Source organism: Falco biarmicus, chromosome 6 (assembly GCF_023638135.1).
Source record: "Falco biarmicus isolate bFalBia1 chromosome 6, bFalBia1.pri, whole genome shotgun sequence".
Classification (NCBI taxonomy): Eukaryota; Metazoa; Chordata; class Aves; order Falconiformes; family Falconidae; genus Falco; species Falco biarmicus.
Genome location: NC_079293.1, coordinates 9,175,148 through 9,191,859, shown reverse-complemented (window position 1 = coordinate 9,191,859; position 16,712 = coordinate 9,175,148). Strand labels below are relative to the sequence as shown.

The 16,712-nt window shown below is 38.2% G+C and overlaps 1 protein-coding gene across 4 annotated transcripts in view; it reads right to left on the bottom strand.

Moving 5' to 3' along the window:
- PHIP (pleckstrin homology domain interacting protein) overlaps positions 1-16,712 on the bottom strand; it is a 119,320-nt gene that overhangs the window by 68,003 nt on the left and 34,605 nt on the right. For 3 of the 4 annotated variants that reach the window (XM_056343973.1, XM_056343974.1, XM_056343975.1), the window contains exons 8-15: positions 16,422-16,643; positions 15,721-15,821; positions 8,800-8,870; positions 7,897-7,997; positions 7,751-7,791; positions 5,834-5,932; positions 3,629-3,782; positions 2,549-2,683 (exon numbers count right to left, since the gene is read on the bottom strand). In XM_056343973.1, the coding sequence (XP_056199948.1) occupies positions 2,549-2,683; positions 3,629-3,782; positions 5,834-5,932; positions 7,751-7,791; positions 7,897-7,997; positions 8,800-8,870; positions 15,721-15,821; positions 16,422-16,643 (924 nt within the window). Of the gene's footprint in view, positions 1-2,548; positions 2,684-3,628; positions 3,783-5,833; positions 5,933-7,750; positions 7,792-7,896; positions 7,998-8,799; positions 8,871-10,120; positions 10,139-15,720; positions 15,822-16,421; positions 16,644-16,712 lie in introns of those variants that run through there. The other variant, XM_056343976.1, reaches the window with a different exon arrangement.

Genomic DNA, 16,712 nt, shown 5'->3' with positions numbered 1-16,712 from the left:
TAATAGTAAATCTTAAGTTTAAAAACATGGGAGAGAATGTTCTACGGGACCACCAGAGTCTTCTAGTGGCACCTATCTGTAACCAGCAAGGCACAAATAAACTGATTCCTCTATTTACATTAAATACATACCAAAAAGTGTATTTGGTTACTACAGCTTGGCAATTTCACATTCACTGACTGGATTAAAGGAATTAAGTTGCAAACTGACTGACACTGTTTGCATCTCTCAAAATATGTATGTGTGTGTGTGTACATATTTGATTTTTTTTTTATGCTGACAACAAAGGAATTGGGGGGGCAGGGGGGAATAACTTAAAGATAACCAACTCTACCTTACAGATTGGCCACAAGGCTTTAGATGTACCAAGCACTGCATCTAGGATGGAAATACCTGACTGGACTATTATTAAGCTAAGAGTCGTCTAAGATTTTGCTAATTCAACCAACAACCCCAAGGTCTGCTATTTTTTTAAGAAGCTTTTGTTACAACAAAGTCATCCACTGCTAGTTCTGGTACCATAGACACTGTTTTGTCAGACAACAACAGCAGGAGGCTCTTGAATGGTAAAGCACACCTGTCATGTCATTCAACTCTCAGGTTTGGTTCCTCCAGATGATGTTTTCTGTCTGATCCAAAAGAACCCAATCTGTAAACATTTCCCCATCCACTGAATACAAATACAAATACTGTTTTTCAGAAGTATGAGATGACATGTTAAGCAAGTCAATGAAGGTAACAGCAGTTACCAGAATTTAATAGTAGCTAACCTAATGATGTTCCCAGTTGATATGCCAGTTAGGAAACTGGGAGAAGACTAGCTCTGTATGTATTCATGCCCTCCCATAGTAAACCAGAACACTTAACATTTGCAGCTGTGCAGAGGTGCCTACGCCATCAACTCTCATGGTCTAGAAGCATCTCCCCCCACCTCCCCTCAAGTCATTTAAGAAAACTTGTAATTTCCACCCATGTCATTTGAAGCATCAGACATCGAAGACTGGCTGGTGAAATATTCAGAGACTGTAGAGAGATGCCTCTCTTGCATACCTGGCTCATGACTTATTCATTGGTTTGAGACAAACTGATTGCCAGATTTACAATTCTCCTCACCTCACACAGCAGGCAGACTTTCTCACATTTTTCTAGCATGAAACACTAGCTGCTGAGATCTTCTGTCTACACATTTCTCTGACTCCAAAGATCTTAAAAAATGTGATTTTTACCCTTTTTAGGTGTTTGTGTTGCCTTGCGCTCTTGAAATAAATATTTAAGTCTTTCAGGGGGCTGCCTGACATCACAGGCATCCATAGTTGAGATTCTGATAGCCCTTAAATGGACTTGCCTTAAAAAGAGCAGATGAGCTCAGTCTCTTCTGACCTTAAATTCCATGAAAACTATCAAACATCCATAGTAAGTAGGACTGGCAAAGACAACCTAACCATGCAAGCAGAACATACACCTCAACTGGTACAGTGAATAGCACTGTGTGACAAAGATTTGTACTCATAGCCCCAAGATGATTGTCTCAGATTCTTCATAAGTTCAGTTACAGAAATCAATGCAGAGGGAACAATACAGAACCTACGTCAGTGCTGAAGGAATCTAGGCTGCTCTCTTCCCCCATTAAGCTTGCCATAATTTCCTCAGAGACTTTATGAGCTGTATGGTACACTGCACATCTCAAAATCCATCTTTAGGTTCAGAGTGACCTTTCTGGCTTGACTTCATTTCCAAATGCCCTTTTTTTTGTGAGTACGTCTATAGCAGGTCTCCACTTCAGATGATCTTCTTTATGCTGCTCTCCAAGACTGCCATTCCACTATGGCTTAAAGTCTGGATGAAGCCCATATGCCTACTCTCTGCATTCTCAATGATTCTTCATATTCTACAAAGACTTTTGTAATTTTCTCCAGGAGACAAAGTCTGAATTGCACAACACATTATTAATTTTTTGAGGAAAAAGATACGTACAAAGACCCACTTAATATTAAGAAACAGATGGAAATACCTGTTGCATCCATCTTCCAGAAGAATTAGTTTAGTGCAGAACAGACCAAATTTGAAACCTGCATGTGGAGAAGCTCTACACAGAAAGGCTGACAGTATGGGCCAAGGCAGCATACAACATTGCATGAGATCAGGTGACTCCTGAAGAGCTTTAGCCAGATTAAGAATTAGTAATGCAAAAATTAACCAAGTTCCACCTTGGCTCCCCAGGCAGGAAACAGAGCACTAAAGGAGGGTCTCTGTCACCCTGTCTCTTACGCATGATCTCTGACAATGTAAATTAACACTCCAATTTCATGTCAATGAAGCATATAGAAAGATGACACTATGAAATACAGCCAAAGAAACAACTTTTTACATTTTACAGATTTAATCTTTGCCCCACTAAACTGAATAGGAATTTCTCTTGACTTCACTGGATGCAGGATCTTGCCCTACACACATATGCATGCTTCAAGATGGCCTACATAAGAAGGTACTAAAAGCAAAAAGTTTAGAAAGATTGCTTTGGCTTATCTGCATAAAGCACAATAATTACCATGTTGAAGTAAGACCGGATTTTGACCCCTCTTGCCAAATCCCAAACTATGACATTTCCATCATGTCCAGCAGAGAAAAGAACTCTTGGATCAAATGGATGCGGTTCAAGTACAAACACTTCATCTTCATGTCCCTGAAATTAAAGATATAGCCAGATGAACCAGAGGACTGTCTGAAATACTTACCCAGGAATTCAATATGGTAACACTAGCAACTGTAACTTTAACCTACGAAAGTGTCCAGCCAAGAACAATCCCTTTGACCACATTTCCTTTTTTTTTTTTTTTTTTGCAGCAGTGTGTTATGCTTTTCTCTTTTCAGTTGCAATTTTAGCTTCCTAAGAAGTATGTCAAGTATGTCACCTTCACAAATATGTCCCAATACTTTCGCCATGATTTCAAAAGATCAGAGTCTACAACATTCAGTGGTTTCGGTCTTAATGCTCCACAGATTTAAATTTATTTAGGTGGAATAGCAGTTAGGGATTTAATTTAGACTCATAAAGAATCAAATATATAACTAAAAGTTAGATATCATCTCCAAAATTAATCCTACATTTTAAAGTTTTGCATGAAACATTTCCGTATCTAGCAGAGCATCTAGCTGCCTAGAGTTACCTATTCTCAGTTAAAAAAAAGTATCAGACATTAGTAAAAAACGTTGTTTGATTTATTCTACCTAGAAGACTATTTTTTTTTGTACTCATGGCATGACTAGGTTGCAGAACTGTCTATCTGTGCCTGTTTAAAACAGAGCACATTTATCCACTGATGATATTTCAAAACATTTCTCACATTAAATAAAGGTAAAAAGAAACAACTGTTTCCTTCTCTCCTTCAAGGAAGCACTTTATGGAAAAGAAAGGCCAAAATTAGTTTCAGACATCTTGAACAGCAATGCTTATTTGCAACTTTAAAGCTTTGTTTGCTAATAAGCAGCTGTCAAGACATCTCTATTACAGTTCAATTATCCAGAAACGTTTATTAAGGGAGTTTTCAGACAGAAAAAAAACATGTAAGGAAGAATGTATACGTGAATTCTGCATTCAGGTTTGATAAATGAAGATGGAACACCTTACCATGAGAATATGAATGAGCTGGCCAGTGAAAGAATTCCAAACTTTCAGAGTCATATTATTTACTGCAGTTATAACAGAGTTGTCATGGCGGTCCCATGCCACCATGGTCACTTTCAGCTTTGTGATTTTATCTTCAACTCCTTGTAAACTTTGTCTAAAACAAAAGAGTGAAAAGTTTCAAAGCAATCCTAATTTGCCAAAACATCTTTATGTCCCTAACAAGTGAAAACACTTTTGTATTTTGCTTTATTATCAAAAATAGAAGCATCAAGTCTTCAATAAACTAGAGCAAAAAAAGATGTTTTCCACTATGTTCACATACAACCACAAAAGAACTGTAGATACTTAAACAATGACTATAGGGTCCTCCTAATATCTTAAAAAATAGGCTGATCAGATCTTTTTCCAAAAAATGCCCTCTGATACATGGTCTAACCCAATTAAATTTGATAGCTACAGTATTTCTTGTGACACCTGAAGAGCAAAAATTGAAACTAGTCATTCAGTGAACAGTAATTTGTCCTGGAGAACATTTGCAATGAGTAGTTATAAAAATGGAGAGAAGTATTTTGATACATTTAAATGAGTTAAATTCTCAGGCTATATTTAGTACTATACCACCACTCTTTCCCATCACTAATAATAATAGTGCTTAATTTTGCATGTATTTTATGTTTATCCCTATGAAACCCAAAACCTAGCCATCTGTATTATTATCTATCCAAATACTCCAAAAATTACATTTTTGTCAGCGTGGTTTAAAGATGAGCCACCATTGAATTCTCTAGCACACCAATTTCTGGGGAAACATCAACCAAATGCAACAGTAGTATGTTACCACTACGTAGGCAGACAATACAGAATCTTCTACACAGTAAGCACTACAATACATTACACAATAGTATATATTGTACAGCCCAATAATAGAAAATGTAGTTATAGCCAGATTCATTTCTAGATTCAATGCAGAACCCAGGAGGCTTTGTAAGCCGAATTCACTCTTTCCTTTCAGTGCAGCGATTTCATTTTCTTTGATAAAAATTGTGCTTGCGCAGAAAAGATCAAATTTGGAACTGCACTTATCCCTCTAGTCAAAATGACAAAACAGAATTCAGCTAAGGTGCTTTACTGAAATGAGCAGTTCAGTTTCTCAAAGAAGCTCAGCATTTGTGACCACAATTGAGAAGAATCCATTCCTGTTCTTTCCCAGAATGAGTTCAAACGAACAGTTTTTACAGGGGGCATTTTCATGGGAGAGTAACTGAGCATTCTCAAAAGTATCAGTGTTTTATACACTCTTGTCCAACAGTTCTATATTCATGTTTTGTTGAATCTGCCCATAACTGGCAAGATACTCTCTGATCTAACTAATTTACAGTTTATTTAGTCTTCTCTTCCATTCGTCTCTTGATCTTTCAGACATCTGTCCACAGGATTACTCCTGAAATAATTTTTTTTTCCTATTAAATAACATCCTTCAAACCACTCAGTATGATCAATACAGGGAAAAAGGTTTATCCTTTACACCCATTATAAATCTTTCTAATGTACGTCAGTTGGAAAACATCTCCTCTGTGCCAAAATAAAAAGGTGCAAAAGCCACAATTCCTACCAAGTCATTCTCCACCTTCAAGCTTCTTTTGTTGCTTGTTTTAGTGTACAGAAGTTCCTCATACCTACAAGATCTTTGTAAACTCTGAGGTTGTTTTAACAAATGAGAACCAGTTACAGAGCATGTGATTTATTTGCTCTGGCATGTGGTTTAAAAGAACCTAATAACACTTTTCTGGGCATGAAGATTCCACAATATCTTTAAGTATTACTAAAATGCAAATAGTCTCAAGAACAGACCTGACCTGGTTTTCCTGCTCCAGAAATAAATACCTATGTAAAAAGCCACATAAATTTGACCTTTAATGTGTTTGGAGTATCTTTTATTCTTTTAATCTAATCAAAATACTAGTGGAGATATTACCAGGACAAGCTAGTTTTGCCCGCTGAATATGTAGTCAAATATTTGTTTTCATTGGACTTCAAAAGCTAGACAAGCATATTGTGCATTTAAGCAATAATAATTTAAGAAGGCCTTTTCCCCACGCCTTATTTTTCCTTTTTTTTTTATTTTATTTATTTTTAATAAGTCAGCAAATGGTATCTATAGCCTTCAAGTATCTATTTGACAGCAGAATATTTTACATCACTTACCCTGCTGGGCGAGTAGCCATATCTAACAAAATGCTTTTCCATTCCCTTCGCTTAAATTGCCAGATTCGTGCTGTTCCATCACGGCTTCCACTCACAAATCTAACAAAAGGGGAAAAAAGTTACTCAGAGAGCAAAGGCAAATCTGTACAGAAAAGATACTTGAAAATTGAAGTTCCAGAATTTAGAACTCAAAATAATAGGAAGTTAGAAGAAACAGTGTCAGAATGCTGTATGACTGGTTTGAGGTGAAAAACACTTCTCATAACAGGCCTGCAAAAAGTGGAACCTGCTTCCCTATCCTGAGCCCCTTCCAAACTAACTGTACTTTGATCTTTGGTGCACCTTGCTGAGTTATGACACTGCTCTGGCACAGGGACACCGTAACCCAATGAGCACTCTAAGAAACTCAATAATTCTATTGAGAGCAGCCCTGAGGAGATGGACATAGGGGTGCTGGTGGACAAGAAGCTCAACATGACCCTGCAACATGCGTTTGCAGCCCATGATGTATCCTGGGTTGCATCAAAAGCATGGCCAGCAGGTTGTGAGAGATGATTCTCCCCCTCCACTCCACTCTTGTGAGACCCCACCTGGAGTGCTCCATCCAGCTCTGGCGCCCCCAACAGAAGAAGGACATGGACCTGTTGGACTGACTCCAGAGGAGGGCCACAAAGATGATCAGAGGGCTGGAGCACCTCTCCTGTGAAGACAGGCTGAGAGAGGGTTTTCAGCCTGGAGAAGAGAAGGCTCCAGGGAGACTTCATAGCCGCCTTCCAGTACCTCACGGGGGCCTACAGGAAACCTGGAGAGGGACTTTTACAAGGGCATGTAGCGATACGACAAGGGGGAATGGCTTTAAACTGAAAGAGGGTAGACTTAGATTAGGTATTAGGAGAAATTCTTCCCTGTGAGGGTGGTGAGGCACTGGCACAGGCTGCCCAGAGCAGCTGCGGATGCCCCATCCCTGGGAGTGCTCAGGGCCAGGCTGGATGGGGCTTGGAGCAACCTGGTCTGGTGGAAGGTATCCCTGCCCATGGCAGGGGGTTGGAACTAGATAATCTTTAAGGTCCCTTCCAACCCAAACCATTCTGTAATTCTATGAAACTAACCCTGTCATGCCAGGTAAAGCTAGGGAAGAAATTTAAGGAGTAAAAATAGCTTGAAGGGCCAGCAGAGCCCTGCAAGAAGTACAGACATGATTTTAAAAAAACAAAACCTACTCCCAATAAGCTAGCGCTGTCATGACGCTTATCTGGAGAAGTGTTTCCCAGCTTGAGATTCTCCCCCACCTTTTTCTTCCCCCTTTTTGGGATGCAGGTGTAGAAGGAGGAGAAAGAGGTAGGTGGAGCACAATGAAGCATGGCTAACAACTATTTGTATCATAATAAGTGTACATTAGAACATCAATTAAATGAAGTGTCAGAAACATCACAATAAACTGTTTTCTTTAGCACCCTTCAGATCCAACATCCACAACTTAAAGTGGAACATTAAAAAAAAAATAGGCCAAACAAAATATTGTTAGATCTAGTCAGGTAAGTTTTCCTGTATCCAGCAGACACTTCATTTAATTGAAAAAAGGTTTTAAGTGTTTAAATGTATCTAAAAATGCACATATTTTATATGTGTATATATATTCACATATATTTCTTAAGAAGAAATTTCAAGTATTTTTATGCTCCTTGATTTTGGCAAATTGAAGATACTTTAATCATCCATTACACTGAAAACAACTGTAAGACTGAAGAAGCAGTATTATTAAAAAAAAAACCAGTGAGAATCCAACAGTTATACATGACTTTACTGCATGAACCTCAAAAGAGAAAGCATTTTTTTTTTTTATGTAACTAATACCAGAAACTGGTATTTAAAAAAATTCAGAAGTCAAAAATTAGCTCTGAATAATTAAGTGCTTACCTGCTACTACTATTAGAAAACTGAATGCTGTCAACTTTGTCCTATATAAAACAGTAGAAAAAGAAAAAAAAAAATCAAATATGATTCCAAATTATCTGAATTATTATTTTAATCAAATACATATGTAATTTTTAAAAAGTATTTACAGTATGAAACTCCAACTCTGATATCTTCTCTGGCTGACCTGATCCAAAGAAATAAACCCTAATGATGTGATCTGTACTCCCAGTGGCCAAAAACATTCCACCTAAGAAAAACAAACAGGTAAGACTTAAGAAAAAAAGGACAATCAAATGTTATTACAGTATTTTTAAATGGCTGTAACATCAAATACTTAAATTTATTTCCTTAAATTTATAGCTGTAACTCATGTCAGCTATGACTGTAACTGACCTTTAAGTAAAAAACAAGATTAAGAAACTTGAAAGTTTAACTGGACTTGAATTACCTCACATTTGCTGTCAGATAAATATGCTTCTGCAGACATACCTCAAAGATTAGCTAACTACAGTAATTTGTTTGTGATTAAGTCCTTGGAAGGGGCTCAATCTTAACAAAACCTGAATGGAACTAGGACTCCAGTACACTTTCTGAAAATAAGTTTCGGTCATTTTGACATTTCATCCCATTATTTATGTTACATTCTTCAATTGTCAACTCTGGAATCAACGAAATTCAGACCATGAAAACCTAGCAATGAACGCCTTGTCCCAATTCCTATAAATTCCACCTCAGATAAAGCTGACTCTCAGAATCACTCTGAGAAAAAGGTATACATCATGTTTTATAAGACATGCAGTCACAAGAGACACACTTTCAACATTTTATATTTAATTCTTTTAAAGAATTGCCGTATCACCAAGTGTTAATGTACAGATTCTGAATTTCTATTTTAAGTATTTGGGGGGTTTTAATAGCTACTTTACCTCAATTACATCTTATTAACAAGAAACATGCTATAGTAACTGCATCACACTTCATTTTACTCTCCAAATGACTTCTTACGTTGATACAAGGGAGAAAAAGGGGGCGGGGGGGGTAAGACGTACCAGCACTAAAAGAAGAACAGATCATTTGGACTCCAGGCCGAGGGCGTTCTGTAAACTTCGCTGGCCTTGGACTACAAATAAAGAAACAGTTAAAATTACTTCCTAATAGGGCTTAAAAAAAAAAGTATCTTAGAAATAAAGCACAGAAGGACAAAATTAATATGAAGGAACAGATGGTTGCCCATCCATAAACAATTTTATGTGACTATGCTTCATGATCTGATCTTTAGGAAACTAAGACATCCAGATGGACTAAGTAATCCATGTATCAAGGAGAGTTGCATCACAACTTAAATCCCATTCCTCTCTCCCCTCTAACTTTGCTACATAAAACAACTCTCCTTAAGTCACTGGCAAAGCAGAACAGAAGACACTAGAGGCAGTTGCCCATGATGTTCAGTTTTAAACCACTGGGTGTACTGGAACTCTGGCTTTCTCCTGCAGCACACAGCTGCTTTTACAAGAGAGAAACAGAGCTTGGTGCTCTTTATAGAGCACGATACAAAAGAAAATTAAATAAATTCAGAGTTCTTCACAATATTAGAATATACTGGTTTCTTCAGAAGACACGTATTCTTTGTGGGCTCATTTCAAATAGTACCCAAAGAATGTCAGAACAATAGCTAGAAGACTAAGGAATTTTACTTTATGGCCTGTGCTTTCTTTTAAGCATTTCAAAAATTGATGTGCAAGCAGAACTAAAGCTTCAACAGATTTGGCACTTTAGAAGTGCATAAAACCAAAACATATCAGTTCTGGTTCTTCAATTATTACTTCAACTCTGCTCATGCACTGCAGCAACCTCAAACCAGTAGGTGGTCTTGCATAGTATGCCATCTGCAATCTTCACTCAAAGAATAAACTTACTAGAGAACAGCAGCATTACACCCACAAGTGTGATCACTAAAGATGTGTTTTAACATAGAAGAATGCATATTCATAAAGTCTCCAAAATTTTCTCTTTTAAAAGCAAAATGGTCCATAGAATTCATTTCAGCTGAAGGCAGATGAGTAAGAGACCTTTCTTCACTTATCAGCTATTGCTATCTCAAAGAAAGCAGTAAGTATTAAACCTTAGTGGTGCCTATGCAAAGAATACCAGTTAGAAATCTTTCTCCAAATGGCCCTTTCAGTATAGGCTGCCTCTGTGAACTTTCCTCTACCAGTTTTAAGGTAACTCCCTGCAGACTCATGACAAGAAAACTTCACCACAGCATACACTAAACAAGACAAAGATCTAGTCTACGAAACAGTTGTAACCCTTTCTTAACTGAGATACTAACATAAAAAGAACTATCAGATTATTCAATATACAGCTTACATAATTTGGAGAAAGTGTAAATAGATAAATAGGCTGCTGTTTTCTTCCACTGTGGTTTGTGAACTCTGCCTTTGGAGTTAGGACAGCTGCAAAACAGAGCAAGTATGCACTTACATTCTAGTTTGGATAAAGTTAAATTCTCCAACTTATGTCTCTCTAATGTGTGTTATTGTAGGCATTAGGAGACATAAGATTACGGCACTCTTTTACAATACAGCAGACTCTGGTCTTTACAGAATTACCTGGGCAATCAGTATTTCTGGGAAGCAAGGAAAGGGGACAAAAAGCATAAGTTCTTGCAACATACAGAAACCAAGCTAATTGCTTCACTTTACAAACACTCTCAATCCAGTTACAACGTGGCTGGAAGGCACAAGGATACCTTCACAAGTATTCCACAGAGAGGTCCAGAAAAGCCCTGGTACACAATTTTCCTCCTGGAGGAGACCTGTGTTAAGTTCAACACGAAACCAGAAATGAGAGGGGCTGCAATCAAAAAATAACCTGCACTCTAAGCAGCAGACAAAGAAGCAAGTTGGTCTATGCACCCCTACTAAGGGACACACTCACCCATATAAACATCTCAAGTTCATCTTCTTCCAAATGCAGCAACAGTGCAGGAATGGTTACCTAATCCAAGCCCTGCAGACTGACCTCACTCTAGACATGTAGTGGACTCACGTGAAACTTCTTCCCAGAAAACATGATGTGATATAACCTTTCCAAATTAAGTCTTTGTTCACAAGCTAATGGACAAGGTCCAGCATATCTGAATTCTGACATATAACCAGCCCCTTGAACATCAAGTGCCTTCTGCTTAAGAAAACAGGTGGGAAGTATCACACCACAGTGATGCTAATTGAGAAAGCAACATCTTGTCCAAAACAGGATTGTCAAAATCACCAGCATGTGGTTTTCCTATGTTTCTTTCCTCCTTTTAAAATTATGAGGGAAAAAATAGAAAAGAAGAAAAGCAGTGTAGTAAGCTCCTCTACACAAATCTGTGAGACTGTTCTGCTGCCTTGTTCATATGGTCTGCCAGTAACAGACTAACACTGGAAGCCTATGATCCAAACACGGCAGAAGAATAACAAGAAAACTCAACATCTTTCTCAGAGAAGATAAATAGACAAATATTTCCCACTGCAACTAATTTAACTTTGATGCATCAATCACTTATAATTTCTCCTCTAAACTTAAATTCTTCAATTTCTGATCAACCAAGGCCGATCTTGTCCCTTCTCCCTACTGTCAATGGATACAGAATCTGACTCTTGCATCTTCTCTCACCATCCAGAACAGTAACAGGAGACTAAGGGGAAAGTCCTGATTGCCTAAATTTCTAATTGCTTTCCCATCTTGTGGGCCACATTCCTTGACTTCCTTGCCTGCAGCAACAACCAACCTTACTGTTCATCTAATTAGAAACCAAATTAACCTACCTGGAATGTTACTGCTTTTAGTCATACATGGTAACTGCCTGGTCAGAAATCTTTTCACTGAAAGAAGAACAGCACACAGAAGGCTCTTCTAGTACTGAAGAACATGCTTCCACACTAGTCACAGAAGCGCGTGAACAAGGCTGATTTGAACTACTCTCCTTTGAACAGTATGAGAAATTTGAGGTCAGCAGTGTCAATGTCTGTGTTGCATCCTATAGCACCAGATCTACTGTAATGTGTCCTTTTGCAGTTTTATCAAAACAGAGCTCTTATCACCAAGCATCTCCTGTCTGGGCCGTATGCATGACCCAGACAGTGAACATGCCTCAATTACAAGGTTATCAAAAAATTGGGAAACTAATGTGGGAAGCCTCTAATTTCAGAGATACTATTAATATTGCAGCAGAGCTGCTGGCAAAGCTGAATACAAGGATTTTTGCGATCTAAGAATGAAGCTAACATTTGCAGAGAGAAAAAAACCAAACAGAAAACAGGACTGGGATAGGGCACTAGACATTAGAAGGCTTAAAGGATGTCAAAGTCCATTTGAATGACAAATAACTACAGTTTTCAGGTAGCGAGTTTTCCAATTTTTCATGATCTGCTGAGATAAATAAATTGCTCTGTCATATTTTGATCTTGTAAGTGGGGAATAAAGAACATTTTCAAGTTTCCTCATCTCCCAAAGATGATGACAGGGAAAGATTCTCTTCAGAGGCAGTTCATCCCAGGAGGGACTAAGTCCAACTTCAGTTAAAGACAAGGAGTTGATTCAGTAGCCTTAACCATCCAAGCTGGGTTCCATGAAAACAGTTTGCAGTGTAGTTAAGAACAAAACTATTTTTAATTTGAGAGCACACTGAACACAGTAGTGTATCCAAACATTGCCTTTCCCATATTTCATGAAAAAGTTCAGCAAAGTACTTACTGCTGGCACTGCCAATCATCTTGAAACTACAATCAACCACATGATCATCATGAGGCTGCCCAACAGCTCATAATCTTAACTCAGTGCCAGACGATTCAAGTAGTGCCAAGTATAAAAAGTAGGGGGTGGGGTACAAACACGGGGCTTTTTTCTTCTTTTAAGCAGCTGACATTTCAAGACTTCACTACCGGTTTCCATTTAAAGTATTGGATGATTTAGTAACACACTTTCATCGCTGATGGCAATTGTATTCTTGAAGGGCAGGCTGCAGTCAAGCTCAGGAGAGTCAACTCTTAACTTAAGCATGTGACAGCACCCTTCACCTGTAACTACTGGGATCTTTGGATCTTGAAAGCTCCCATTTCTCCTTCTTGGGGAGTGATGCCAGTAACCAAGATGTAGTGCAGCAAGGTCAGACCCTAAGTATCTGTGGTAAGAGATCTTTTCTCTGCAGCTTTGCTCCACTTCAGAGTTACTGAACAGAAGCAAGCCTGTATTTTTTACTATAGTGATAAAAGTTCAAACTTCCCACCCCACCAAGTTATTCTCTTTTCCAGATGGCCTACACAACATGTTTTTGAAAACAAAACCTCACAAAGGCCTTAAGAAAAAAATTAACAGGAATCTTTCTTTCCTTCGATGCTGTTATATCGCTGACACTCCTTTTCCTCCAGCACATTACTGAATGGATGTGGAGGGAATCTGTCATGTTTCCATAGTTCTGGAAGCAGATCTAAAGGTATAAGGAAGCACAATCACCTCACCAAAAACTGTTACGACAATGTACACCAAGAAGCACTGTCCATACAACGCAGCCTCCCTGTGTATTATTACACTGGACTCTTAGTTTCCCATTAAACTTTTCCAGTAAACTAAAAGTTTACTGGAATAAGCAAGACAATCTCAGTCAGAAAAGTTTACAGTTCAACACATGAAGTAAAATTTCCTGTAACTAACAAATTCCCCTGAATTAGTATACTGTTCCATTCAGGAAGAGCTACATTAAGGCTTTTCTGGCTGTCCAACTATTTTGATATCCTAAGTGGCATACAGTTACGTTCCAGTCCCAAAAGACATACCTGTTTATTTACACTTTGCCAGATTTTTATCAAGTTTTAGCTTATATCAAAAAGCATCAGTTACTTCTAACACCTAACAGCATTACTAAGATCAAACAAAAATTTAAGACCAGTATCTTGCCTCCAAAGTAGCTAAAACTGGTTGTGTAAGAGCAGAAACTGTACACCGTAATGCCTTTTAGTATCTTCATATAATGCATAATACCCTGTGGCATGGAGTTTCATAACTTAACTGCGTGTTTTGCAAAGAACCATCTCCTTCCAATTTGGAATTGGCTACTGAATACCCAACAAGCAATTACTCATTATACGCCCTCCTCAAGACACTCATGACTGTACATGTCTTATCTTCATGCATTCGTCTTTTTCCAGACTGAAGAAACGCAGCATAAAGGGTTCCTCTGTCTTCTCAAACACAACATATAAAATCCTTCCAGAAGGGAAAGTAAGGATGGTACAAATTCCAGTTCAAAATTTACTCTGCACTCCATCATTAAGCAGCACTGGCATGACTTGGGTTACCAGACCACTTCCTTGCTATGCTGCATGAGACAGCTGAGCTAACCTGTTTTCTCTGCACCACTATCTGATCACATCTGCTGTGACTACTTATATATTGAAAGCATTACTCAAAAAACTTTTAAAAATTTAATATTTGGTGAGTGTATCTTACTGAAAATTTTTATTCTACATTTACATATCACCATGGAAAGGAATTAGTTGAAAATCCCCTACCATAACTGATGCCAACTTTCTCAGTCCCTAAATTTTACTTCAAGACAAATCCCCTCCAACTCCATGATTCATCCAATCATTCATGACTTCTAAACACTGATCTCCCAACCTTATATAGTATAACTCACTTAACTCTCATGGATTCCACTATTCTCCAATGGCAGAATTTGCTTCAAAATTCCATTCCATAAACTCAATCTTTATTTAGGAAAGTGGGGGAAAAAAAAGAAAGGAAAAAAGTGAAAGAGAAACATTGTGGGCTCAAAAGTTTTACAACTTGGGCAGATTAAGATTTCACCTTGTCAACAAGAGCTCAGACTTAGAGACCTTATGAAAAATAAGGTGGTGGCAACTCCACTCCTTCACACATTAAAAGTAAGCATGTAAGCCATCTCCCCCTTTTCTCAGCAAGGAGGAGTCCTACTTTGATTACAGCAAGCACCAGGCAGCAGAGGATTAACAGCCTGAGAAGCAGCTTCATCTACAGTATCAAGAAAGAGCCAAAATGCCCAGAGACCACCACAACAGCTAAGGTCCAGACAACCAGAGAAGTACCTAGGCAAACCCAAGCCCTGCATAACCCTGGCACACTGCAAGGAAGAGGTTCTAACAGCAATTACCAAAACTACAAGAAAACAGAAACCTACCTGGCCAGGAGAATATATCCATAAGAACACATCTCATCCCCAGAGTGAAACCGCTAATGATTACTGAAACAACTATTTCCAATATTAAGCTACAGCTGTTTTGTGATAAAGGAAAAGAAGGAGCAAAAAGCATTTGAAAGCTATTGAACAAGTTCATTTTTAAAAAAACTTCTATTTGAGGGCACTGACAACATTTTTAATATCTTATACTTTGAAGGCAGTACTTCAGGCTCAACTTCAGCCACCGATACACAGCTCCCCAAGAATTCCGCCTCCTACCACATTACAGTAAAGAGCAACTACGAAAAGGTAATACAGACAAGGAAAATCATCAAAACCACCCTATTCTAATTTATACTAGGACATTACCATATCCTAAAACCCCCTGGATCTTCATGTCTAAATTACAATCATTTTATCAACATAAATTTTATTTCATTTGGGACTAAGAGATGAGAAGAGAACCAAAAAGCACCAACTTTGACATTATATTTTTTTAAAAAATAACTTTTTTACTAAATTAACAGAACTGCAACAAAACTAGGTATACAGTTACTTGCTTCAACCCACAAAATGTTGTATTATCAACTCAGTCTTTAAAAGATAAGCAAGCAAGCTATGGCTACATCAGAAATAGATCACACCCAATAATCACACAGCGAACCAGCCAGTGAGAAGTTTTGTCTTAGTCAAATTTTTCTCCAACATTTGTACATCATTCTCAATTACAAAAAAATTTATAAAATTAACAAATAAAATAGCAACCAACTTTATTTTAAGGGTGCCAGCATCCCACAGCCAAAAGCATATTGTTCCATCTGCCCCGGTTGAAGATAAGTATCTCTTTGAGCCACTGCACAGTGGAGAGAACTGGGGTGGGGAAGAGAAAAAAGAAAAGCTCTGCTGTTAATCTGTTCCAGATGTGCTAAGAAGTTCCTCAAGTCATTGACTTCTCACAAAAAAAAAAATAAATCAAGTATCGAACCATACTTAAGAAAACTAAATTGTAATGAAGACCAAAATAACACAATGCTGCTCAGAGTCACTCTCTTCCTTCAGAACAACCCTCCTGGGTTACTTGGCAAAGCACTCTGGATTCTCCCTCCCCACAACCCAAGTTGTGCAACAGCATGCAACTTGAAACAAAAATAAACCAAAGTATTCAGCAGTGACTGCAGTTCTTGCTCAGTGGACCTGCAGTCAGAATCACAGCCTGGAAAGGAACGATACTTCAAAACAGAACTGCCCACGTGCATCATGCAATTTTTTTGAACAAGGATTATGTCTGGCATGTTTCAAGGGTCATGCATTTTGACAATAAACACGTGTTATTTCACAATGCATACTGTGAAAATTCCTTCTCACTTCACAGGCACGCAATTTTATTACACAGAACATTCCTGGGTGGTTCCTTTTTCAGTCAAATTATGTACTTTATTGCTCAGGTGAGCTTGCAAAGCAAAAACCTACCTGCAATGATGTTATAGATGCACTGTGGCCCTGCAGAACTGCTAAGGGTGCACAAGTTCGAAGGCACCAAACTCTGATCATTTTATCACAGCTTCCAGCAGCTATCATGGTGTTTTCGTAGTTCACTGCCATGTCAGATATTTCAGCTGCATGCCCTCTCAGGGTAGCCAACAACCTTCCATCATCTGTTGCCCAGATTTTTACAAGGCAATCATCTGATCCCTGGAAGGTAGAAATTTCAACCATACCATTAGCTGTTGATGTTACAGTTAACTAACACAACGAACTGAA